This window comes from Ranitomeya imitator, chromosome 10 (assembly GCF_032444005.1).
Source record: "Ranitomeya imitator isolate aRanImi1 chromosome 10, aRanImi1.pri, whole genome shotgun sequence".
NCBI classification, from domain to species: domain Eukaryota; kingdom Metazoa; phylum Chordata; class Amphibia; order Anura; family Dendrobatidae; genus Ranitomeya; species Ranitomeya imitator.
In genome coordinates, this window is record NC_091291.1 from 146,621,721 (window position 1) to 146,642,777 (window position 21,057).

At 61.4% G+C, this 21,057-nt stretch overlaps 1 protein-coding gene across 18 annotated transcripts in view; it reads right to left on the reverse strand.

Annotated features, from left to right (window-relative positions):
* Window positions 1-21,057, reverse strand: part of ARHGAP32 (Rho GTPase activating protein 32) — a 217,217-nt gene that overhangs the window by 130,363 nt on the left and 65,797 nt on the right. For 6 of the 18 annotated variants that reach the window (XM_069742880.1, XM_069742871.1, XM_069742879.1 and 3 more), the window contains exon 1: window positions 8,323-8,556. The exons of 6 other annotated variants lie outside the window; for them this stretch is intronic. In XM_069742880.1, coding sequence (XP_069598981.1) covers window positions 8,323-8,417 — 95 coding nt within the window. In that variant the 5' untranslated portion in view covers window positions 8,418-8,556. Of the gene's footprint in view, window positions 1-8,322; window positions 8,609-21,057 lie in introns of those variants that run through there. 6 more of the 18 variants (XM_069742868.1, XM_069742869.1, XM_069742872.1 and 3 more) reach the window with 3 other exon arrangements.

Consider the following 21,057-nt stretch of genomic DNA (forward strand, 5'->3'; position numbering starts at 1 on the left):
GCTTTTGTACAGATTCCTGCGTCTCCTCCTCACATTCCTTCCACATTGTGTGTGAACAAGGCCCCATTGTTGGACGCTGCATTCTGGGGACAGCAGATCTGGAGAGCAGCAGCTGGATGAGGCCGTTATGTGCCGCCCGTCACAGCTGCCCCATGGGCCTCCAGCTACAATGCACCAGGACAAAGCAGCAAGAGGGCACAGACACTGGCACTTACCGCAAGCCTCATAATGGCCAGAATGCCAGCACTCTGCTGTGGCACCCTGCCAGCGTCCGGACCACCCGAGGGTCCCCATGTACCAGGAGGACAGAGCCAAGGACACAGACCCTGCAGCCCAGTACCCGGGCAATCATGTCACCCGCTGCCAGCGTCCGGACCACCCGAGGGTCCCCATGTACCAGAAGGACAGAGCCATGGACACAGACCCTGCAGCCCAGTACCCGGGCAACCATGTCACCCGCTGCCAGTGTCTGGACCACCCGAGGGTCCCCATGTACCAGGAGGACAGAGCCATGGACAAAGACCCTGCAGCCCAGTACCCGGGCAACCATGTCACCCGCTGCCAGTGTCTGGACCACCGGAGGGTCCCCATGTACCAGAAGGACAGAGCCATGGACACAGACCCTGCAGCCCAGTACCCGGGCAACCATGTCACCCGCTGCCAGTGTCCGGACCACCGGAGGGTCCCCATGTACCAGAAGGACAGAGCCATGGACACAGACCCTGCAGCCCAGTACCCGGACAATCATGTCACCCGCTGCCAGCGTCCGGACGAGGGTCCCCGCGTACCAGGAGGACAGAGCCATGGACAAAGACCCTGCAGCCCAGTACCCGGGCAATCATGTCACCCGCTGCCAGCATCCGGACCACCGGAGGGTCCCCATGTACCAGGAGGACAGAGCCATGGACAAAGACCCTGCAGCCCAGTACCCGGGCAATCATGTCACCCGCTGCCAGCATCCGGACCACCGGAGGGTCCCCATGTACCAGGAGGACAGAGCCAAGGACACAGACCCTGCAGCCCAGTACCCGGACAATCATGTCACCCGCTGCCAGCGTCCGGACGAGGGTCCCCGCGTACCAGGAGGACAGAGCCATGGACAAAGACCCTGCAGCCCAGTACCCGGGCAATCATGTCACCCGCTGCCAGCATCCGGACCACCGGAGGGTCCCCATGTACCAGGAGGACAGAGCCAAGGACACAGACCCTGCAGCCCAGTACCCGGGCAATCATGTCACCCGCTGCCAGCGTCCGGACCACCCGAGGGTCCCCATGTACCAGGAGGACAGAGCCATGGACAAAGACCCTGCAGCCCAGTACCCGGCAATCATGTCACCCGCTGCCAGCGTCCGGACCACCGGAGGGTCCCCATGTACCAGGAGGACAGAGCCATGGACACAGACCCTGCAGCCCAGTACCCGGGCAATCATGTCACCCGCTGCCAGCATCCGGACCACCGGAGGGTCCCCATGTACCAGGAGGACAGAGCCATGGACACAGACCCTGCAGCCCAGTACCCGGGCAATCATGTCACCCGCTGCCAGTGTCCGGACCACCGGAGGGTCCCCATGTACCAGGAGGACAGAGCCATGGACACAGACCCTGCAGCCCAGTACCCGGGCAATCATGTCACCCGCTGCCACATACACAGGACATCTGTGCTGCAGAGCGACGTCACAAACCCATCACAGTCCGCACAGTAACCCGCGCTGCCACCGCTAGGAAGATACTGATGAGGCTGCGGAGCTGCTCCTCACGGCCGCCTGCAGTAGTGCAGCCTCGGGCTTTGGGCCTGGACGGCCTCGTGGACGGACACTTTCTCCTGGCAAACAGCTGATTTCACGGGTATTACATGGTGGGCACTCACAATAACAGCTTCATGCTGGGGGTCTCGAGACAGCCAGGATCAGAGCCCCTTTTACACAAGCACTCTAATCGATCGCCCACTCTGATGGAATATTGATGAGAGATGCCACTGATTGGCTGCAGCGGTCACGTGACAACATCAGCAGCACTGACTTGACTAAAACGTCGCGGCAGCGGGAAGTGAATATAGATGGTTGTCGGATCTTCAGGATCACACTGGCGCCCATCATCCTGCCTGCCGGGGAGCAGCTCTGAGACTAGCCATCACTGAGACTGAAGTGGCCGGTAACCTAGGTAACAAGTCCTAAATTATAAAATTGCAAATCCTTCCATAATTGAGAACAGAACAGTTATTTAATAAGAGATAAAATGTAACATTAGGTGAGAATAACCCTAGAAACCTCCGGGTACCCCATGACCTGAGGGAAGGCCCAGAGACTGGCAGGGGCATCTGCACTGGGAGGTCGGGTTATGCTGCAGAGGGGCCCAGATAATTAGGAAAGTGACCGCACAGACAAGCGCTCCACAAGTCACACACCATTAGTCACTTTCCTGACAAAGATCCAAGCCCACCATGTGCAGAGGACAGGACAGAATCCCCCCGACCAACCTCAGGGCGAGGCAAAAGCCCAAAATACTCAGAACAGTCATAACTAGGACATGCCACCCCGCTGGCAGACAGTGGCGGGTATCCACAGGCCTCTCCGAGATCACACACCAGGGGGTCAGAGATACCCAGGGGTCCGGACACAGCGGGATCCTCAGTGCTGGCAGCTCCTGCGCTCCCCTCTCATGTGCCGACACGCTGCCGCTATTCTTACAGGAAACCACTAATTACAGACTCATCATCTATTAGTCACAATGAACGACTCCGCGGCCACACGGAGACAGAAAACGCCAAGAGACGACACCCCACACAGGTGACACAAGGGGGCACCAAAGAAAAAAGGGTCCCATTCACCTTCCTGCTTGAGGGGGCCGCACTGATGAATTACCAGACCCAATTATCACTGTGAATGGCGCTGCCTACCAGGAGGACTGGCACAGCGGAGGAGCTCACTGGCGCTCTGCACCGTGGAGAACGGGGCCACACACCGCCCTCGCCCCATATCCTGCAGCTACATCAGAAACATCAGCACTGACTGAACTGGCCAACCGTGGCAGACCCTCACACTGCCCCTACAGGCATGAACCCATGTCAGACCCCCTGTTCAAAATTACACTCATGCTTGACCCCCATAACGCCCCCTGTTCACCATCACACCCATATCTGACCACCATACTGCCCCTGACCATCATAAATCCCATGTATGACCCCCATGCTGACTCCCTGTTGATCATCACACCCATATCTGACCCACATACTGCCCCTGACCATCATTACACCCATATCTGACCCCCATACTAACTCCCTGTTCATCATCACACCCATATCTGACCCACATACTGCCCCCTGTTCATCATCACACCCATATCTGACCACCATACTGCCTCTGACCATCATAAATCCCATGTATGACCCCCATACTGACTCCCCGTTCATCATCACACCCATACCTGACCCCCATACTGACTCCCTGACCATCACACCCATGTATGTTCCCCATACTGCCCTCTGACAATCATCACACCCATGTATAACCCCCCTGTTCATCATTGCACCCATGTATGACCCCCATACTGCCCCCTGACCGTCATTACACCCATGCTTGACCCCCATACTGCCCCGTTCATCATCACACCCATATCTGACCCCCATACTGCCCCCTGTACATCATCACACCCATGTATGACCCCCATACTGCCCCTGACCATCATTACATCCATGTTTGACCCCCATAATGTCCCGTTCACCATCACACCCATATCTTATCTCCACAATGCCTCCTGGCCATCATTACACCCATGTTTGACCCTCATACTGCTCCTGACTATCATTACACTAAAGTCTGACCCCCATGTTGCCCCTGACCATCATTACACCAAAGTCTGACCCCCATAATGCCTCCTGACCTTTATTACACCCATGGCTGACCCTCATACTGCCCCCTGACCATCATTAAACCCATATCTGACCCCCATACTGCACCCTGGCCGTCATTACACCCATATCTGACCCCCTACTGCCCCCAGCCATCATTACACCCATTTCTGACCCCCATACTCCCTCAGCCATCATTACACCCATTTCTGACCCCCATACTCCCCCAGCCATCATTACACCCATTTCTGGCCCTCATACTGCCCCCAGCCATCATTACACCCATATCTGATCCCCATACTGCCCCCAGCCATCATTACACCCATTTCTGACCCCCATACTTCCCCCAGCCATCATTACACCCATTTCTGACCCCCATACTGCCCCCAGCCATCATTACACCCATATCTGATCCCCATACTGCCCCCAGCCATCATTACACCCATGTCTGACCCCATAGTGCCCCCAGCCACCATTACACCCCTTTCTGACCCCCATACTGCCCCACTGACTGTCATTACACCCATTTCTGACCCCCATACTGCCCCCTGACCGTCATTACACCAATTCCTGACCCCCATACTGCTCCCTGACCATCATTACACCCATGTCTGATCCCCATACTGCCCCCAACCACCATTACACCCCTTTCTGACCCCCATACTGCCCCCTGGCCGTCATTACATCCATGTCTGACCCCCATACTGCCCCCAGCCACCATTACACCCCTTTCTGACCCCCATACTGCCCCACTGACTGTCATTACACCCATTTCTGACCCCCATACTGCCCCCTGACCGTCATTACACCAATTCCTGACCCCCATACTGCTCCCTGACCATCATTACACCCATGTCTGATCCCCATACTGCCCCCAACCACCATTACACCCCTTTCTGACCCCCATACTGCCCCCTGGCCGTCATTACATCCATGTCTGACCCCCATACTGCCCCCAGCCACCATTACACCCCTTTCTGACCCCCATACTGCCCCCTGGCCGTCATTACACCCATGTCTGACCCCCATACTGCCACCAGCCACCATTACACCCCTTTCTGACCCCCATACTGCCCCCTGGCAGCCATTACACCCATTTCTGACCCCATACTGCCCCCAGCCATCATTACACCCATGTCTGACCCCCATACTGCCCCCAGCCATCATAACACCCATTTCTATCCCCCATACTGCCCCCAGCCATCATTACACCCATATCTGATCCCCATACTGCCCCCCAGCCACCATTACACCCATGTCTGACCCCCATACTGCCCCCAGCCACCATTACACCCCTTTCTGACCCCCATACTGCCCCACTGACTGTCATCACACCCATTTCTGACCCCCATACTGCCCCCTGACCGTCATTACACCAATTTCTGACCCCCATACTGCCCCCTGACCATCATTACACCCATGTCTGACCCCCATACTGCCCCCAGCCACCATTACACCCCTTTCTGACCCCCATACTGCCTCCTGGCCGTCATTACACCCATGTCTGACCCCCATACTGCCCCCAGCCACCATTACACCCCTTTCTGACCCCCATACTGCCCCCAGGCCGTCATTACACCCATTTCTGACCCCATACTGCCCCCAGCCATCATTACACCCATGTCTGACCCCCATACTGCCCCCTGACCGTCATTACACCAATTTCTGACCCCCATACTGCCCCCTGACCATCATTACACCCATGTCTGACCCCCATACTGCCCCCAGCCACCATTACATCCCTTTCTGACCCCCATACTGCCCCCTGGCCATCATTACACCCATGTCTGACCCCCATACTGCCCCCAGCCACCATTACACCCCTATCTGACCCCCATACTGCCCCCTGGCCGTCATTACACCCATGCCTGATCCCCATACTACCCCCAGCCACCATTACACCCCTTTCTGACCCTTATACTGCCCCCTGGCCGTCATTACACCCATTTTTGACCCCATACTGCCCCCAGCCATCATTACACCCATATCTGATCCCCATACTGCCCCCAGCCACCATTACACCCATGTCTGACCCCCATACTGCCCCCAGCCACCATTACACCCCTTTCTGACCCCCATACTGCCCCCTGGCCGTCATTACACCCATGTCTGACCCCCATACTGACCCCAGCCACCATTACACCCCTTTCTGACCTCCATACTGCCCCCTGGCCGTCATTACACCCCTTTCAGACCCCCATACTGCCCCTGGCCGTCATTACACCCATGTCTGACCCCCATACTGCCCCCATCCACCATTACACCCATGTCTGACCCCCATACTGCCCCCTGGCCGTCATTACACCCATGTCTGACCCCCATACTGACCCCAGCCACCATTACACCCCTTTCTGACCCCCATACTGCCCCCTGGCCGTCATTACACCCATGTCTGACCCCCATACTGCCCCCAGCCACCATTACACCCCTTTCTGACCCCCATACTGACCCCTGGCCGTCATTACACCCATTTCTGACCCCCATACTGCCCCCAGCCACCATTACACCCATGTCTGACCCCCATACTGCCCCCTGGCCGTCATTACACCCATTTTTGACCCCATACTGCCCCCAGCCACCATTACACCCCTTTCTGACCCCCATCCTGCCCCCTGGCCGTCATTACACCCATATCTGACCCCCATACTGCCCCCAGCCACCATTACACCCCTTTCTGACCCCCAAACTGCCCCATGGCCGTCACTACACCCATTTCTGACCCCCATACTGCCCTCAGCCACCATTACACCCATGTCTGACCCCCATACTGCCCCCAGCCACCATTACACCCCTTTCAGACCCCCATACTGCCCCTGGCCGTCATTACACCCATGTCTGACCCCCATACTGCCCCCATCCACCATTACACCCATGTCTGACCCCCATACTGCCCCCTGGCCGTCATTACACCCATGTCTGACCCCCATACTGACCCCAGCCACCATTACACCCCTTTCTGACCCCCATACTGCCCCCTGGCCGTCATTACACCCATGTCTGACCCCCATACTGCCCCCAGCCACCATTACACCCCTTTCTGACCCCCATACTGACCCCTGGCCGTCATTACACCCATTTCTGACCCCCATACTGCCCCCAGCCACCATTACACCCATGTCTGACCCCCATACTGCCCCCTGGCCGTCATTACACCCATTTTTGACCCCATACTGCCCCCAGCCACCATTACACCCCTTTCTGACCCCCATCCTGCCCCCTGGCCGTCATTACACCCATATCTGACCCCCATACTGCCCCCAGCCACCATTACACCCCTTTCTGACCCCCAAACTGCCCCATGGCCGTCACTACACCCATTTCTGACCCCCATACTGCCCTCAGCCACCATTACACCCATGTCTGACCCCCATACTGCCCCCAGCCATCATTACACCCATTTCTGACCCCCATACTGCCCCCTGACCATCATTACACCCATGTCTGACCCCCATACTGCCTCCAGCCACCATTACACTCCTTTCTGACCCCCATACTGCCCCCTGGCCGTCATTACACCCATGTCTGACCCCCATACTGCCCCCAGCCACCATTACACCCCTTTCTGACCCCCATACTGCCCCCTGGCCGTCATTACACCCATGTCTGACCCCCATACTGACCCCAGCCACCATTACACCCCTTTCTGACCCCCATACTGCTCCCTGGCCGTCATTACACCCCTTTCTGACCCCCATACTGCCCCCTGGCCGTCATTACACCCATGTCTGACCCCCATACTGCCCCCTGGCCGTCATTACACCCATCTCTGACCCCCATACTGCCCCCAGCCACCATTACACCCCTTTCTGACCCCCATACTGCCCCCTGGCCGTCATTACACCCCTTTCAGACCCCCATACTGCCCCCTGGCCGTCATTACACCCATTTCTGACCCCCATACTGCCCCCAGCCATCATTACACCCATTTCTGACCCCCATACTGCCCCCTCCCGTATCATTACACCCATGTCTGACCCCCATACTGCCCCCAGCCACCATTACACCCCTTTCTGACCCCCATACTGCCCCCTGGCCGTCATTACACCCCTTTCAGACCCCCATACTGCCCCCTGGCCGTCATTACACCCATGTCTGACCCCCATACTGCCCCCAGCCACCATTACACCCATGTCTGACCCCCATACTGCCCCCTGGCCGTCATTACACCCATGTCTGACCCCCATACTGCCCCCAGCCACCATTACACCCCTTTCTGACCCCCATACTGCCCCCTGGCCGTCATTACACCCCTTTCAGACCCCCATACTGCCCCCTGGCCGTCATTACACCCATTTCTGACCCCCATACTGCCCCCAGCCATCATTACACCCATTTCTGACCCCCATACTGCCCCCTCCCGTATCATTACACAGGTACAGTCCCTGGCTCCCCGCAGCAGAGATCGCGGTGTCACCGTCAGGTGCAGCCCCCCGTTACTCTATGACTGGGGGTCCATGTGCGGCTCCAGCGCTCACCTCTCCAGCTCCTCGCCCGATGCCATCCTGCCCACCGAGGACGGGGCCGCCTGCAGAGCGGGGAGCGCCAGGAAGGCTCCGGTCCCTCCCTCCATGCTGCCGGCCACTATCCCCCGGGGCCGCTCATGCCGCGCCGCCGTCTGCCGGGCATCCAGGGTCGGGCGCTCAGCGGCTCCCGGTCCGGGCGGAGGAGGCACCGACGTCTCCAGCGACACCGAGCACCGCGCGTCCACACCGGGCAGCACAGACACGGCGGCGGCCGAGCGGGATCCTGCGCTTTCCTGGCTCTGCCCCTCCGTCACATACCTGCCCACAACGCGGCAAGCCCAGGCAGGCACAGGCGGCTCCGGCAGAACCCCTCCCGCCGGGATAACGGGGGCTGCAGAGAGGAGCTCAGTGCACGGGGGGCTGCAGAGAGCTCAGTGTATGGGGGGCTGCAGAGAGGAGCTCAGTGTACGGGGGGCTGCAGAGAGAGGAGCTCAGTGCACGGGGGGCTGCAGAGAGGAGCTCAGTGCACGGGGGGCTGCAGAGAGCTCAGTGTACGGGGGGCTGCAGAGAGAGAGAGGAGCTCAGTGTACGGGGGGCTGCAGAGAGAGAGAGGAGCTCAGTGTATGGGGGGCTGCAGAGAGAGGAGCTCAGTGCACGGGGGGCTGCAGAGAGGAGCTCAGTGTACGGGGGGCTGCAGAGAGGAGCTCAGTGCACGGGGGGCTGCAGAGAGGAGCTCAGTGCACGGGGGGCTGCAGAGAGCTCAGTGTACGGGGGGCTGCAGAGAGAGGAGCTCAGTGCACGGGGGGCTGCAGAGAGAGGAGCTCAGTGTACGGGGGGCTGCAGAGAGAGGAGCTCAGTGCACGGGGGGCTGCAGAGAGCTCAGTGTACGGGGGGCTGCAGAGAGCTCAGTGTACGGGGGGCTGCAGAGAGCTCAGTGTATGGGGGGCTGCAGAGAGAGGAGCTCAGTGTACGGGGGGCTGCAGAGAGCTCAGTGTACGGGGGGCTGCAGAGAGCTCAGTGTATGGGGGGCTGCAGAGAGCTCAGTGTACGGGGGGCTGCAGAGAGAGGAGCTCAGTGCACGGGGGGCTGCAGAGAGGAGCTCAGTGTACGGGGGGCTGCAGAGAGGAGCTCAGTGTATGGGGGGCTGCAGAGAGAGGAGCTCAGTGCACGGGGGGCTGCAGAGGAGCTCAGTGTATGGGGGGCTGCAGAGAGGAGCTCAGTGTACGGGGGGCTGCAGAGAGAGGAGCTCAGTGTACGGGGGGCTGCAGAGGAGCTCAGTGTATGGGGGGATGCAGAGAGAGGAGCTCAGTGCACGGGGGGCTGCAGAGAGAGGAGCTCAGTGTATGGGGGGCTGCAGAGAGGAGCTCAGTGTACGGGGGGCTGCAGAGAGAGGAGCTCAGTGCATGGGGGGCTGCAGAGAGAGGAGCTCAGTGTATGGGGGGCTGCAGAGAGAGGAGCTCAGTGTACGGGGGGCTGCAGAGAGAGGAGCTCAGTGTACGGGGGGCTGCAGAGAGAGGAGCTCAGTGTACGGGGGGCTGCAGAGAGCTCAGTGTACGGGGGGCTGCAGAGAGAGGAGCTCAGTGTACGGGGGGCTGCAGAGAGAGAGAGGAGCTCAGTGTACAGGGGGCTGCAGAGAGAGAGAGGAGCTCAGTGTACGGGGGGCTGCAGAGAGAGAGAGGAGCTCAGTGTACGGGGGGCTGCAGAGAGAGAGAGGAGCTCAGTGTACGGGGGGCTGCAGAGAGGAGCTCAGTGTACGGGGGGCTGCAGAGAGGAGCTCAGTGCACGGGGGGCTGCAGAGAGAGGAGCTCAGTGCACGGGGGGCTGCAGAGAGGAGCTCAGTGCACGGGGGGCTGCAGAGAGAGAGAGGAGCTCAGTGTACGGGGGGCTCCAGAGAGGAGCTCAGTGTACGGGGGGGCTGCAGAGAGGAGCTCAGTGTACGGGGGCTGCAGAGAGGAGCTCAGTGCACGGGGGGCTGCAGAGAGAGAGAGGAGCTCAGTGTACGGGGGGCTGCAGAGAGAGAGAGGAGCTCAGTGTACGGGGGGCTGCAGAGAGGAGCTCAGTGTACGGGGGGCTGCAGAGAGAGGAGCTCAGTGCACGGGGGGCTGCAGAGAGGAGCTCAGTGCACGGGGGGCTGCAGAGAGAGGAGCTCAGTGCACGGGGGGCTGCAGAGAGGAGCTCAGTGCACGGGGGGCTGCAGAGAGAGAGAGGAGCTCAGTGTACGGGGGGCTCCAGAGAGGAGCTCAGTGTACGGGGGGGCTGCAGAGAGGAGCTCAGTGTACGGGGGCTGCAGAGAGGAGCTCAGTGCACGGGGGGCTGCAGAGAGAGAGGAGCTCAGTGTATGGGGGGCTGCAGAGAGGAGCTCAGTGTACGGGGGGCTGCAGAGAGGAGCTCAGTGTACGGGGGCTGCAGAGAGGAGCTCAGTGTACGGGGGGCTGCAGAGAGAGGAGCTCAGTGTATGGGGGGCTGCAGAAGAGAGAGGAGCTCAGTGTATGGGGGGCTGCAGAGAGAGAGGAGCTCAGTGCACGGGGGGCTGCAGAGAGAGAGGAGCTCAGTGTATGGGGGGCTGCAGAGAGAGAGGAGCTCAGTGTATGGGGGGCTGCAGAGAGGAGCTCAGTGTACGGGGGGCTGCAGAGAGAGGAGCTCAGTGTATGGGGGGCTGCAGAGAGAGGAGCTCAGTGTATGGGGGGCTGCAGAGAGGAGCTCAGTGTATGGGGGGCTGCAGAGAGAGGAGCTCAGTGTATGGGGGGCTGCAGAGAGAGGAGCTCAGTGTATGGGGGGCTGCAGAGAGGAGCTCAGTGCACGGGGGGGCTGCAGAGAGAGGAGCTCAGTGTATGGGGGCTGCAGAGAGAGAGGAGCTCAGTGTATGGGGGGCTGCAGAGAGAGAGAGGAGCTCAGTGCACGGGGGGCTGCAGAGAGAGAGAGGAGCTCAGTGCACGGGGGGCTGCTGAGAGAGTGGAGCTCAGTGTATGGGGGGCTGCAGAGAGGAGCTCAGTGTATGGGGGGCTGCAGAGAGAGGAGCTCAGTGTATGGGGGGCTGCAGAGAGAGGAGCTCAGTGCACGGGGGGCTGCAGAGAGAGGAGCTCAGTGTATGGGGGGCTGCAGAGAGAGGAGCTCAGTGCACGGGGGGCTGCAGAGAGGAGCTCAGTGTACGGGGGGCTGCAGAGAGAGGAGCTCAGTGCATGGGGGGCTGCAGAGAGAGGAGCTCAGTGTATGGGGGGCTGCAGAGAGAGGAGCTCAGTGTATGGGGGGCTGCAGAGAGAGGAGCTCAGTGTACGGGGGGCTGCAGAGAGCTCAGTATACGGGGGGCTGCAGAGAGAGGAGCTCAGTGTACGGGGGGCTGCAGAGAGAGGAGCTCAGTGTACGGGGGGCTGCAGAGAGCTCAGTGTACGGGGGGCTGCAGAGAGAGGAGCTCAGTGTACGGGGGGCTGCAGAGAGAGAGAGGAGCTCAGTGTACGGGGGGCTGCAGAGAGGAGCTCAGTGTACGGGGGGCTGCAGAGAGGAGCTCAGTGCACGGGGGGCTGCAGAGAGAGGAGCTCAGTGCACGGGGGGCTGCAGAGAGGAACTCAGTGCACGGGGGGCTGCAGAGAGAGAGAGGAGCTCAGTGTACGGGGGGCTCCAGAGAGGAGCTCAGTGTACGGGGGGGCTGCAGAGAGGAGCTCAGTGTACGGGGGCTGCAGAGAGGAGCTCAGTGCACGGGGGGCTGCAGAGAGAGAGGAGCTCAGTGTATGGGGGGCTGCAGAGAGGAGCTCAGTGTACGGGGGGCTGCAGAGAGGAGCTCAGTGTACGGGGGCTGCAGAGAGGAGCTCAGTGTACGGGGGGCTGCAGAGAGAGGAGCTCAGTGTATGGGGGGCTGCAGAAGAGAGAGGAGCTCAGTGTATGGGGGGCTGCAGAGAGAGAGGAGCTCAGTGCACGGGGGGCTGCAGAGAGAGAGGAGCTCAGTGTATGGGGGGCTGCAGAGAGGAGCTCAGTGTACGGGGGGCTGCAGAGAGAGGAGCTCAGTGTATGGGGGGCTGCAGAGAGAGGAGCTCAGTGTATGGGGGGCTGCAGAGAGGAGCTCAGTGCACGGGGGGGCTGCAGAGAGAGGAGCTCAGTGTATGGGGGCTGCAGAGAGAGAGGAGCTCAGTGTATGGGGGGCTGCAGAGAGAGAGAGGAGCTCAGTGCACGGGGGGCTGCAGAGAGAGAGAGGAGCTCAGTGCACGGGGGGCTGCAGAGAGAGAGTGGAGCTCAGTGTATGGGGGGCTGCAGAGAGGAGCTCAGTGTATGGGGGGCTGCAGAGAGAGGAGCTCAGTGTATGGGGGGCTGCAGAGAGAGGAGCTCAGTGCACGGGGGGCTGCAGAGAGAGGAGCTCAGTGTATGGGGGGCTGCAGAGAGAGGAGCTCAGTGCACGGGGGGCTGCAGAGAGAGGAGCTCAGTGTATGGGGGGCTGCAGAGAGAGGAGCTCAGTGTACGGGGGGCTGCAGAGAGGAGCTCAGTGTACGGGGGGCTGCAGAGAGAGGAGCTCAGTGTATGGGGGGCTGCAGAGAGGAGCTCAGTGTATGGGGGGCTGCAGAGAGAGGAGCTCAGTGTATGGGGGCTGCAGGAGAGAGGAGCTCAGTGTATGGGGGCTGCAAGAGAGAGGAGCTCAGTGTATGGGGGGCTGCAGGAGAGAGGAGCTCAGTGTATGGGGGCTGCAGGAGAGAGGAGCTCAGTGTACAGGGGGATGCAGAGAGAGGAGCTCAGTGTATGGGGGGCTGCAGGAGAGAGGAGCTCAGTGTATGGGGGCTGCAAGAGAGAGGAGCTCAGTGTACGGGGGGCTGCAGGAGAGGAGCTCAGTGTATGGGGGCTGCAGAGAGAGGAGCTCAGTGTATGGGGGGCTGCAGAGAGAGGAGCTCAGTGCATGGGGGGCTGCAGAGAGAGGAGCTCAGTGTATGGGGGGCTGCAGAGAGAGGAGCTCAGTGTATGGGGGGCTGCAGAGAGAGAGGAGCTCAGTGTATGGGGGGCTGCAGAGAGGAGCTCAGTGTATGGGGGGCTGCAGAGAGAGGAGCTCAGTGTATGGGGGCTGCAGGAGAGGAGCTCAGTGTATGGGGGCTGCAGAGAGAGGAGCTCAGTGTATGGGGGGCTGCAGAGAGAGGAGCTCAGTGTACGGGGGGCTGCAGAGAGAGGAGCTCAGTGTACGGGGGGCTGCAGAGAGAGGAGCTCAGTGTATGGGGGGCTGCAGAGAGAGAGGAGCTCAGTGTATGGGGGGCTGCAGAGAGGAGCTCAGTGTATGGGGGGCTGCAGAGAGAGGAGCTCAGTGTACGGGGGGCTGCAGAGAGAGGAGCTCAGTGTACGGGGGGCTGCAGGAGAGAGAGGAGCTCAGTGTACGGGGGGCTGCAGAGAGGAGCTCAGTGTACGGGGGGCTGCAGAGAGGAGCTCAGTGTACGGGGGGCTGCAGAGAGGAGCTCAGTGTACGGGGGGCTACAGAGAGGAGCTCAGTGTACGGGGGGCTGCAGAGAGGAGCTCAGTGTATGGGGGGCTGCAGAGAGGAGCTCAGTGTACGGGGGGCTGCAGGAGAGAGGAGCTCAGTGTATGGGGGCTGCAGAGAGGAGCTCAGTGTACGGGGGGCTGCAGAGAGGAGCTCAGTGTATGGGGGGCTGCAGAGAGAGGAGCTCAGTGCATGGGGGGCTGCAGAGAGGAGCTCAGTGCATGGGGGGCTGCAGAGAGGAGCTCAGTGCATGGGGGGCTGCAGAGAGAGGAGCTCAGTGTACGGGGGGCTGCAGAGAGAGGAGCTCAGTGTACGGGGGGCTGCAGAGAGAGGAGCTCAGTGTACGGGGGGCTGCAGAGAGGAGCTCAGTGTACGGGGGGCTACAGAGAGGAGCTCAGTGTACGGGGGGCTGCAGAGAGGAGCTCAGTGTATGGGGGGCTGCAGAGAGGAGCTCAGTGTATGGGGGGCTGCAGAGAGGAGCTCAGTGTACGGGGGGCTGCAGAGAGGAGCTCAGTGTACGGGGGGCTGCAGAGAGGAGCTCAGTGTATGGGGGGCTGCAGAGAGGAGCTCAGTGTATGGGGGGCTGCAGAGAGGAGCTCAGTGTATGGGGGGCTGCAGAGAGGAGCTCAGTGTACGGGGGGCTGCAGAGAGGAGCTCAGTGTACGGGGGGCTGCAGAGAGGAGCTCAGTGTACGGGGGGCTGCAGAGAGGAGCTCAGTGTACGGGGGGCTACAGAGAGGAGCTCAGTGTACGGGGGGCTGCAGAGAGGAGCTCAGTGTATGGGGGGCTGCAGAGAGGAGCTCAGTGTACGGGGGGCTGCAGGAGAGAGGAGCTCAGTGTATGGGGGCTGCAGAGAGGAGCTCAGTGTACGGGGGGCTGCAGAGAGGAGCTCAGTGTATGGGGGGCTGCAGAGAGAGGAGCTCAGTGCATGGGGGGCTGCAGAGAGGAGCTCAGTGCATGGGGGGCTGCAGAGAGGAGCTCAGTGCATGGGGGGCTGCAGAGAGAGGAGCTCAGTGTACGGGGGGCTGCAGAGAGAGGAGCTCAGTGTACGGGGGGCTGCAGAGAGAGGAGCTCAGTGTACGGGGGGCTGCAGAGAGGAGCTCAGTGTACGGGGGGCTACAGAGAGGAGCTCAGTGTACGGGGGGCTGCAGAGAGGAGCTCAGTGTATGGGGGGCTGCAGAGAGGAGCTCAGTGTATGGGGGGCTGCAGAGAGGAGCTCAGTGTACGGGGGGCTGCAGGAGAGAGGAGCTCAGTGTATGGGGGCTGCAGAGAGGAGCTCAGTGTACGGGGGGCTGCAGAGAGGAGCTCAGTGTACGGGGGCTGCAGAGAGGAGCTCAGTGTATGGGGGGCTGCAGAGAGAGGAGCTCAGTGTATGGGGGCTACAGAGAGAGGAGCTCAGTGCATGGGGGGCTGCAGAGAGAGGAGCTCAGTGCATGGGGGGCTGCAGAGAGAGGAGCTCAGTGTACGGGGGGCTGCAGAGAGAGGAGCTCAGTGTACGGGGGGCTGCAGAGAGAGGAGCTCAGTGTACGGGGGGCTGCAGAGAGGAGCTCAGTGTACGGGGGGCTGCAGAGAGAGGACCTCAGTGTACAGGGGGCTGCAGAGAGGAGCTCAGTGTATGGGGGGCTGCAGAGAGAGGAGCTCAGTGCATGGGGGGCTGCAGAGAGAGGAGCTCAGTGTACGGGGGGCTGCAGAGAGGAGCTCAGTGTACGGGGGGCTGCAGAGAGAGGACCTCAGTGTACAGGGGGCTGCAGAGAGGAGCTCAGTGTATGGGGGGCTGCAGAGAGGAGCTCAGTGCATGGGGGGCTGCAGAGGAGCTCAGTGTATGGGGGGCTGCAGAGAGAGGAGCTCAGTGTACGGGGGGCTGCAGGAGAGAGAGGAGCTCAGTGTACGGGGGGCTGCAGAGAGGAGCTCAGTGCACGGGGGCTGCATAGAGAGGAGCTCAGTGTATGGGGGCTGCAGAGAGGAGCTCAGTGTATGGGGGGCTGCAGAGAGGAGCTCAGTGTATGGGGGGCTGCAGAAGAGGAGCTCAGTGTATGGGGGTCTGCAGAAGAGAGGAGCTCAGTGTATGGGGGGCTGCAGAAGAGAGGAGCTCAATGTATGGGGGGCTGCAGAGAGAGGAGCTCAGTGTATGGGGGGCTGCAGAGAGAGGAGCTCAGTGTATGGGGGCTGCAGGAGAGAGAGGAGCTCAGTGTATGGGGGGCTGCAGGAGAGAGAGGAGCTCAGTGTATGGGGGGCTGCAGAAGAGGAGCTCAGTGTTTGGGGCTGCTGCAGAAGAGAGGAGCTCAGTGCATGGGGGGCTGCAGAGAGGAGCTCAGTGTATGGGGGGCTGCAGGAGAGAGAGGAGCTCAGTGCACTGGGGGCTGCAGAGAGAGGAGCTCAGTGTACGGGGGGCTGCAGGAGAGAGGAGCTCAGTGCTCAGGGGGCTGCAGGAGAGAGGAGCTCAGTGCTCATGTGGTTGTTATGGAGGAGTCCAGGCTGTGATCTGGGATCAGTCGTAGTGATCATGTGGTCGTTATGGAGGGGTCCAGGCTGTGATCTGGGATCAGTCGTAGTGATTGGATCAGGCGGTGACTCAATCATGTGGTTGTTATGGAGGGGTCCAGGCTGTGATCTGGGATCAGTCGTAGTGATCATGTGGTTGTTATGGAGGGGTCCAGGCTGTGATCTGGGATCAGTCGTAGTGATCATGTGGTTGTTATGGAGGGGTCCAGGCTGTGATCCGGGATCAGTCGTAGTGATGGGATCAGGCCATGACTCAATCATGTGGTCGTTATGGAGGGATCCAGGCCGTGATCCGTGCTGACAGTACAGATCTGCACTGACTCAGAATGACGGGGAGCGGCCGCCTCTGTACAAATTACACCTCCATTTACGTTCATTTCAGAGCAATTTACTTGTATTAAACCTAAGTGGCAATTGTCTTCCCCCCCGGCCGGGTTCAGCGGGCGGCCCAGGACATGTCGGACACCAGGGCGAGGCGGTGACACCATAATACACTACATGCAGGAGGAGCATTAACATTTCAGTGCTGATCACCCCTGTTCTCCAGAGCGCCCCCTACAGGCAGGACAGTGATGTTGCCTAGGGCAGCACTACCTGAAATCTGCAGCCTGAGCTGCTGGGTGTGGAAGGCACATACGAGTCCGGTCACCGAGGCGCTGGGGTCACCGAGGCGCTGGGGTCACCGAGGCACTGGGGTCACCGAGGCACTGGGGTCACCGAGGCACTGGGGTCACCAAGGCGCTGGGGCCACAGGATTGTCTGGGGGCGTCCTAAGCTGCTCTGCATAGATAACAAGGAGGGACGCTCAGGACCATAAAAAGCCCCGGAATAATCGGGAGGAGCGGGAATAAAATAAGAGCAAAGACTGGCAGATTTGTCTCAGGGACGAGCACCGAGATGCAGAAGAGGAGGATGAACGGCTGGGAGAAGCCCCAATATCCTCTGCTTATGAGACACCAGGAGATGGCGCTCGTGGAATCAACGACCATCTCTATGGGAAGACCACCCAGCTTTCCCAGAAACCGATACAAGTGCCAGGCAGAAAACATTATCGGGGACCCTCCATCGGTGCAGGAGGGAAGGTGGCGGGATGGATGGTGGAGGGGCCGTCTACTGATCGCTTACGGGAAAGCTGCAGTGTGCAGATAAAGGATGAGCCCCCGACATGTGAGACCACTTATCCCACCTGATGCGGCTTTCATAAAGGTAGAAATGAGAACTCAGACACCCCGCTGGCCTGCAACAACCCGCCAGCCTGCAACAACCCGCCAGCCTGCAACAACCCGCCAGCCTGCAACAACCCGCCAGCCTGCAACAACCCGCCAGCCTGCAACAACCCGCCAGCCTGCAACAACCCGCCAGCCTGCGACAACCCGCCAGCCTGCGACAACCCTCCAGCCTGCGACAACCCGCCAGCCTGCGACAACCCGCCAGCCTGCGACAACCCGCCAGCCTGCAACCCGCCAGCCTGCAACAACCCGCCAGCCTGCAACAACCCGCCAGCCTGCAACAACCCGCCAGCCTGCAACAACCCTCCAGCCTGCAACAACCCTCCAGCCTGCGACCCCACCACTGTCAGCCTGCAACAACCCACCAGCCTGCAACAACCCGCCAGCCTGCAACAACCCGCCAGCCTGCAACAACCCGCCAGCCTGCGACCCCCCGCCAGCCTGCAACAACCCTCCAGCCTGCGACCCCCCGCCAGCCTGTGACCCCACCACTGCCAGCCTGCGACCCCCGCCAGCCTGCAACAACCCTCCAGCCTGCAACAACCCGCCAGCCTGCAACAACCCGCCAGCCTGTGACCCCACCACTGCCAGCCTGCAACAACCCTCCAGCCTGCGACACCCCTCCAGCCTGTGACCCCACCACTACCAGCCTGCGACACCCCGCCAGCCTGTGACCCCACCACTGCCAGCCTGCAACAACCCTCCAGCCTGCGACCCCCCGCCAGCCTGCAACAACCCGCCAGCCTGCAACAACCCTCCAGCCTGCAACAACCCTCCAGCCTGTGACCCCACCACTACCAGCCTGCGACACCCCGCCAGCCTGTGACCCCACCACTACCAGCCTGCGACACCCCGCCAGCCTGTGACCCCACCACTACCAGCCTGCGACACCCCGCCAGCCTGTGACCCCACCACTACCAGCCTGCGACACCCCGCCAGCCTGTGACCCCACCACTACCAGCCTGCGACACCCCGCCAGCCTGTGACCCCACCACTGCCAGCCTGCAACAACCCTTCAGCCTGCGACACCCCGCCAGCCTGTGACCCCACCACTACCAGCCTGCGACACCCCGCCAGCCTGTGACCCACCACTGCCAGCCTGCAACAACCCTCCAGCCTGCGACCCCCCGCCAGCCTGCAACAACCCGCCAGCCTGCAACAACCCGCCAGCCTGCAACAACCCTCCAGCCTGCAACAACCCTCCAGCCTGCGACCCCCCGCCAGCCTGCAACAACCCTCCAGCCTGCGACCCCCCGCCAGCCTGTGACCCCACCACTGCCAGCCTGCAACAACCCTCCAGCCTGCGACACCCCGCCAGCCTGTGACCCCACCACTACCAGCCTGCGACACCCCGCCAGCCTGTGACCCCACCACTACCAGCTTGCGACACCCCGCCAGCCTGTGACCCCACCACTACCAGCCTGCGACACCCCGCCAGCCTGTGACCCCACCACTACCAGCCTGCGACACCCCGCCAGCCTGTGACCCCACCACTGCCAGCCTGCAACAACCCTTCAGCCTGCGACACCCCGCCAGCCTGTGACCCCACCACTGCCAGCCTGCAACAACCCTTCAGCCTGCGACACCTCGCCAGCCTGCGACACCCCGCCAGCCTGTGACCCCACCACTGCCAGCCTGCAACAACCCTCCAGCCTGCGACACCCCGCCAGCTTGTGATACTCCACCAGCCTGTGACACCCCGCCAGCCTGCGAAACCCCGCCACCCTGCGACAACCCGCCAGCATGCGACACCCCGCCAGCATGCGACCGCACCACTGCCAGCCTGCGACAACCAGCCAGCCTGCGACCCCACCACTGCCAGCCTGCAACCCTCCAGCCTGCGACACCTTGCCAGCCTGCGACCCCACCACTGCCAGCCTGCGACAACCCTCCAGCCTGCGACATCTCGCCAGCCTGCAACCCCACCACTGCCAGCTGCGACACCCCGCCAGCCTGCGACACCCCTCCAGCTTGCGACCCCACCACTGTCAGCCTGCAACAACCCTCCAGCCTGCGACACCCCGCCAGCCTGCGACACCCCACCAGCGTGCGACCCCACCACTGCCAGCCTGCGACAACCCTCCAGCCTGCGACATCTCGCCAGCCTGCGACCCCACCACTGCCAGCTGTGACACCCCGCCAGCCTGCGACACCCCTCCAGCTTGCGACCCCACCACTGTCAGCCTGCAACAACCCTCCAGCCTGCGACACCTCGCCAGCCTGCGACCCCACCACTGTCAGCCTGCAACAACCTGCCTGCCTGCGACCCCACCACTGCCAGCCTGCGACAACCCTCCAGCTTGCGACCCCACCACTGTCAGCCTGCAACAACCCTCCAGCCTGCGACACCTCGCCAGCCTGCGACCCCACCACTGTCAGCCTGCAACAACCTGCCAGCCTGCGACACCTCGCCAGCCTGCGACCCCACCACTGCCAGCCTGCGACAACCTGCCAGCCTGCGACACCTCGCCAGCCTGCGACCCCACCACTGCCAGCCTGCGACAACCCTCCAGCTTGCGACCCCACCACTGTCAGCCTGCGACAACCCGCCAGCCTGCGACATCCCGCCAGCCTGCGACCCCACCACTGCCAGCCTGCAACAACCTGCCAGCCTGCGACACCTCGCCAGCCTGCGACCCCACCACTGCCAGCCTGCGACAACCCTCCAGCTTGCGACCCCACCACTGTCAGCCTGCGACAACCCGCCAGCCTGCGACATCCCGCCAGCCTGCGACCCCACCACTGCCAGCCTGCAACAACCCTCCAGCCTGCGACACCACCACCAGAGCTAAACAGAGGAAGATGAACATCTCTGCACCTCGCTACAACCTGGAAGAGGCGACTCGGCTTCTCGCCACCATCTAGGGCGAGGCACGACACGTCTATAGTGGGCGCTACACGAGGACCCTACCGCTGTCCACCACTGACCATGCACAGCTGATCAGATAAGTGCAGGAAGGCGCACTGGAGGCAGGCAAGAGCACAGCGACACCGCGTCCTACACATAGTAACACCACGGATGAGACGTCTCCGCCATTCATTACAACCTGGAACAGATTTAATGAGCAAAAAAAAACGTGAAAGATGAAGAACGAGTGAAAGCAGCAGCACAGTGAGCCTGGATATACGAGGCTGCTGATTCATCCGCGAATCCATCGCACCCCACCGGACACCCACGGCCTAATGAAGCGTCAGCCCCGGCAGTCCTCCCGCGCCAAACAGCCCGTCACTATGACGATGGCAATATCTGTGTGGGCTCTGGCAACAAAACGAGGACCCGGGCAAAATGAGCCCAAGAGGTGGAAAAGTGCGGCCGAAGTCTAGGGGACATGTCAGATCAGGAAGGTTACAGCCAGCACTGGTGCAAGCAGGAGGCCCAGGAGGAACGGGATGCACCACGGTCAGCTACCTGACTGCAAAGGGGCCACGCTGTGCCCCCCGCATTACACCCACCTGACACCGGGGGAGGGGCACCGGCCAGTCTCAGGCATATCCCAATTACTAACAACTTCTACACATCACTCCCATCATCCACATCCCATCATGCATCGCTCAAATCATCCACATCCCATCA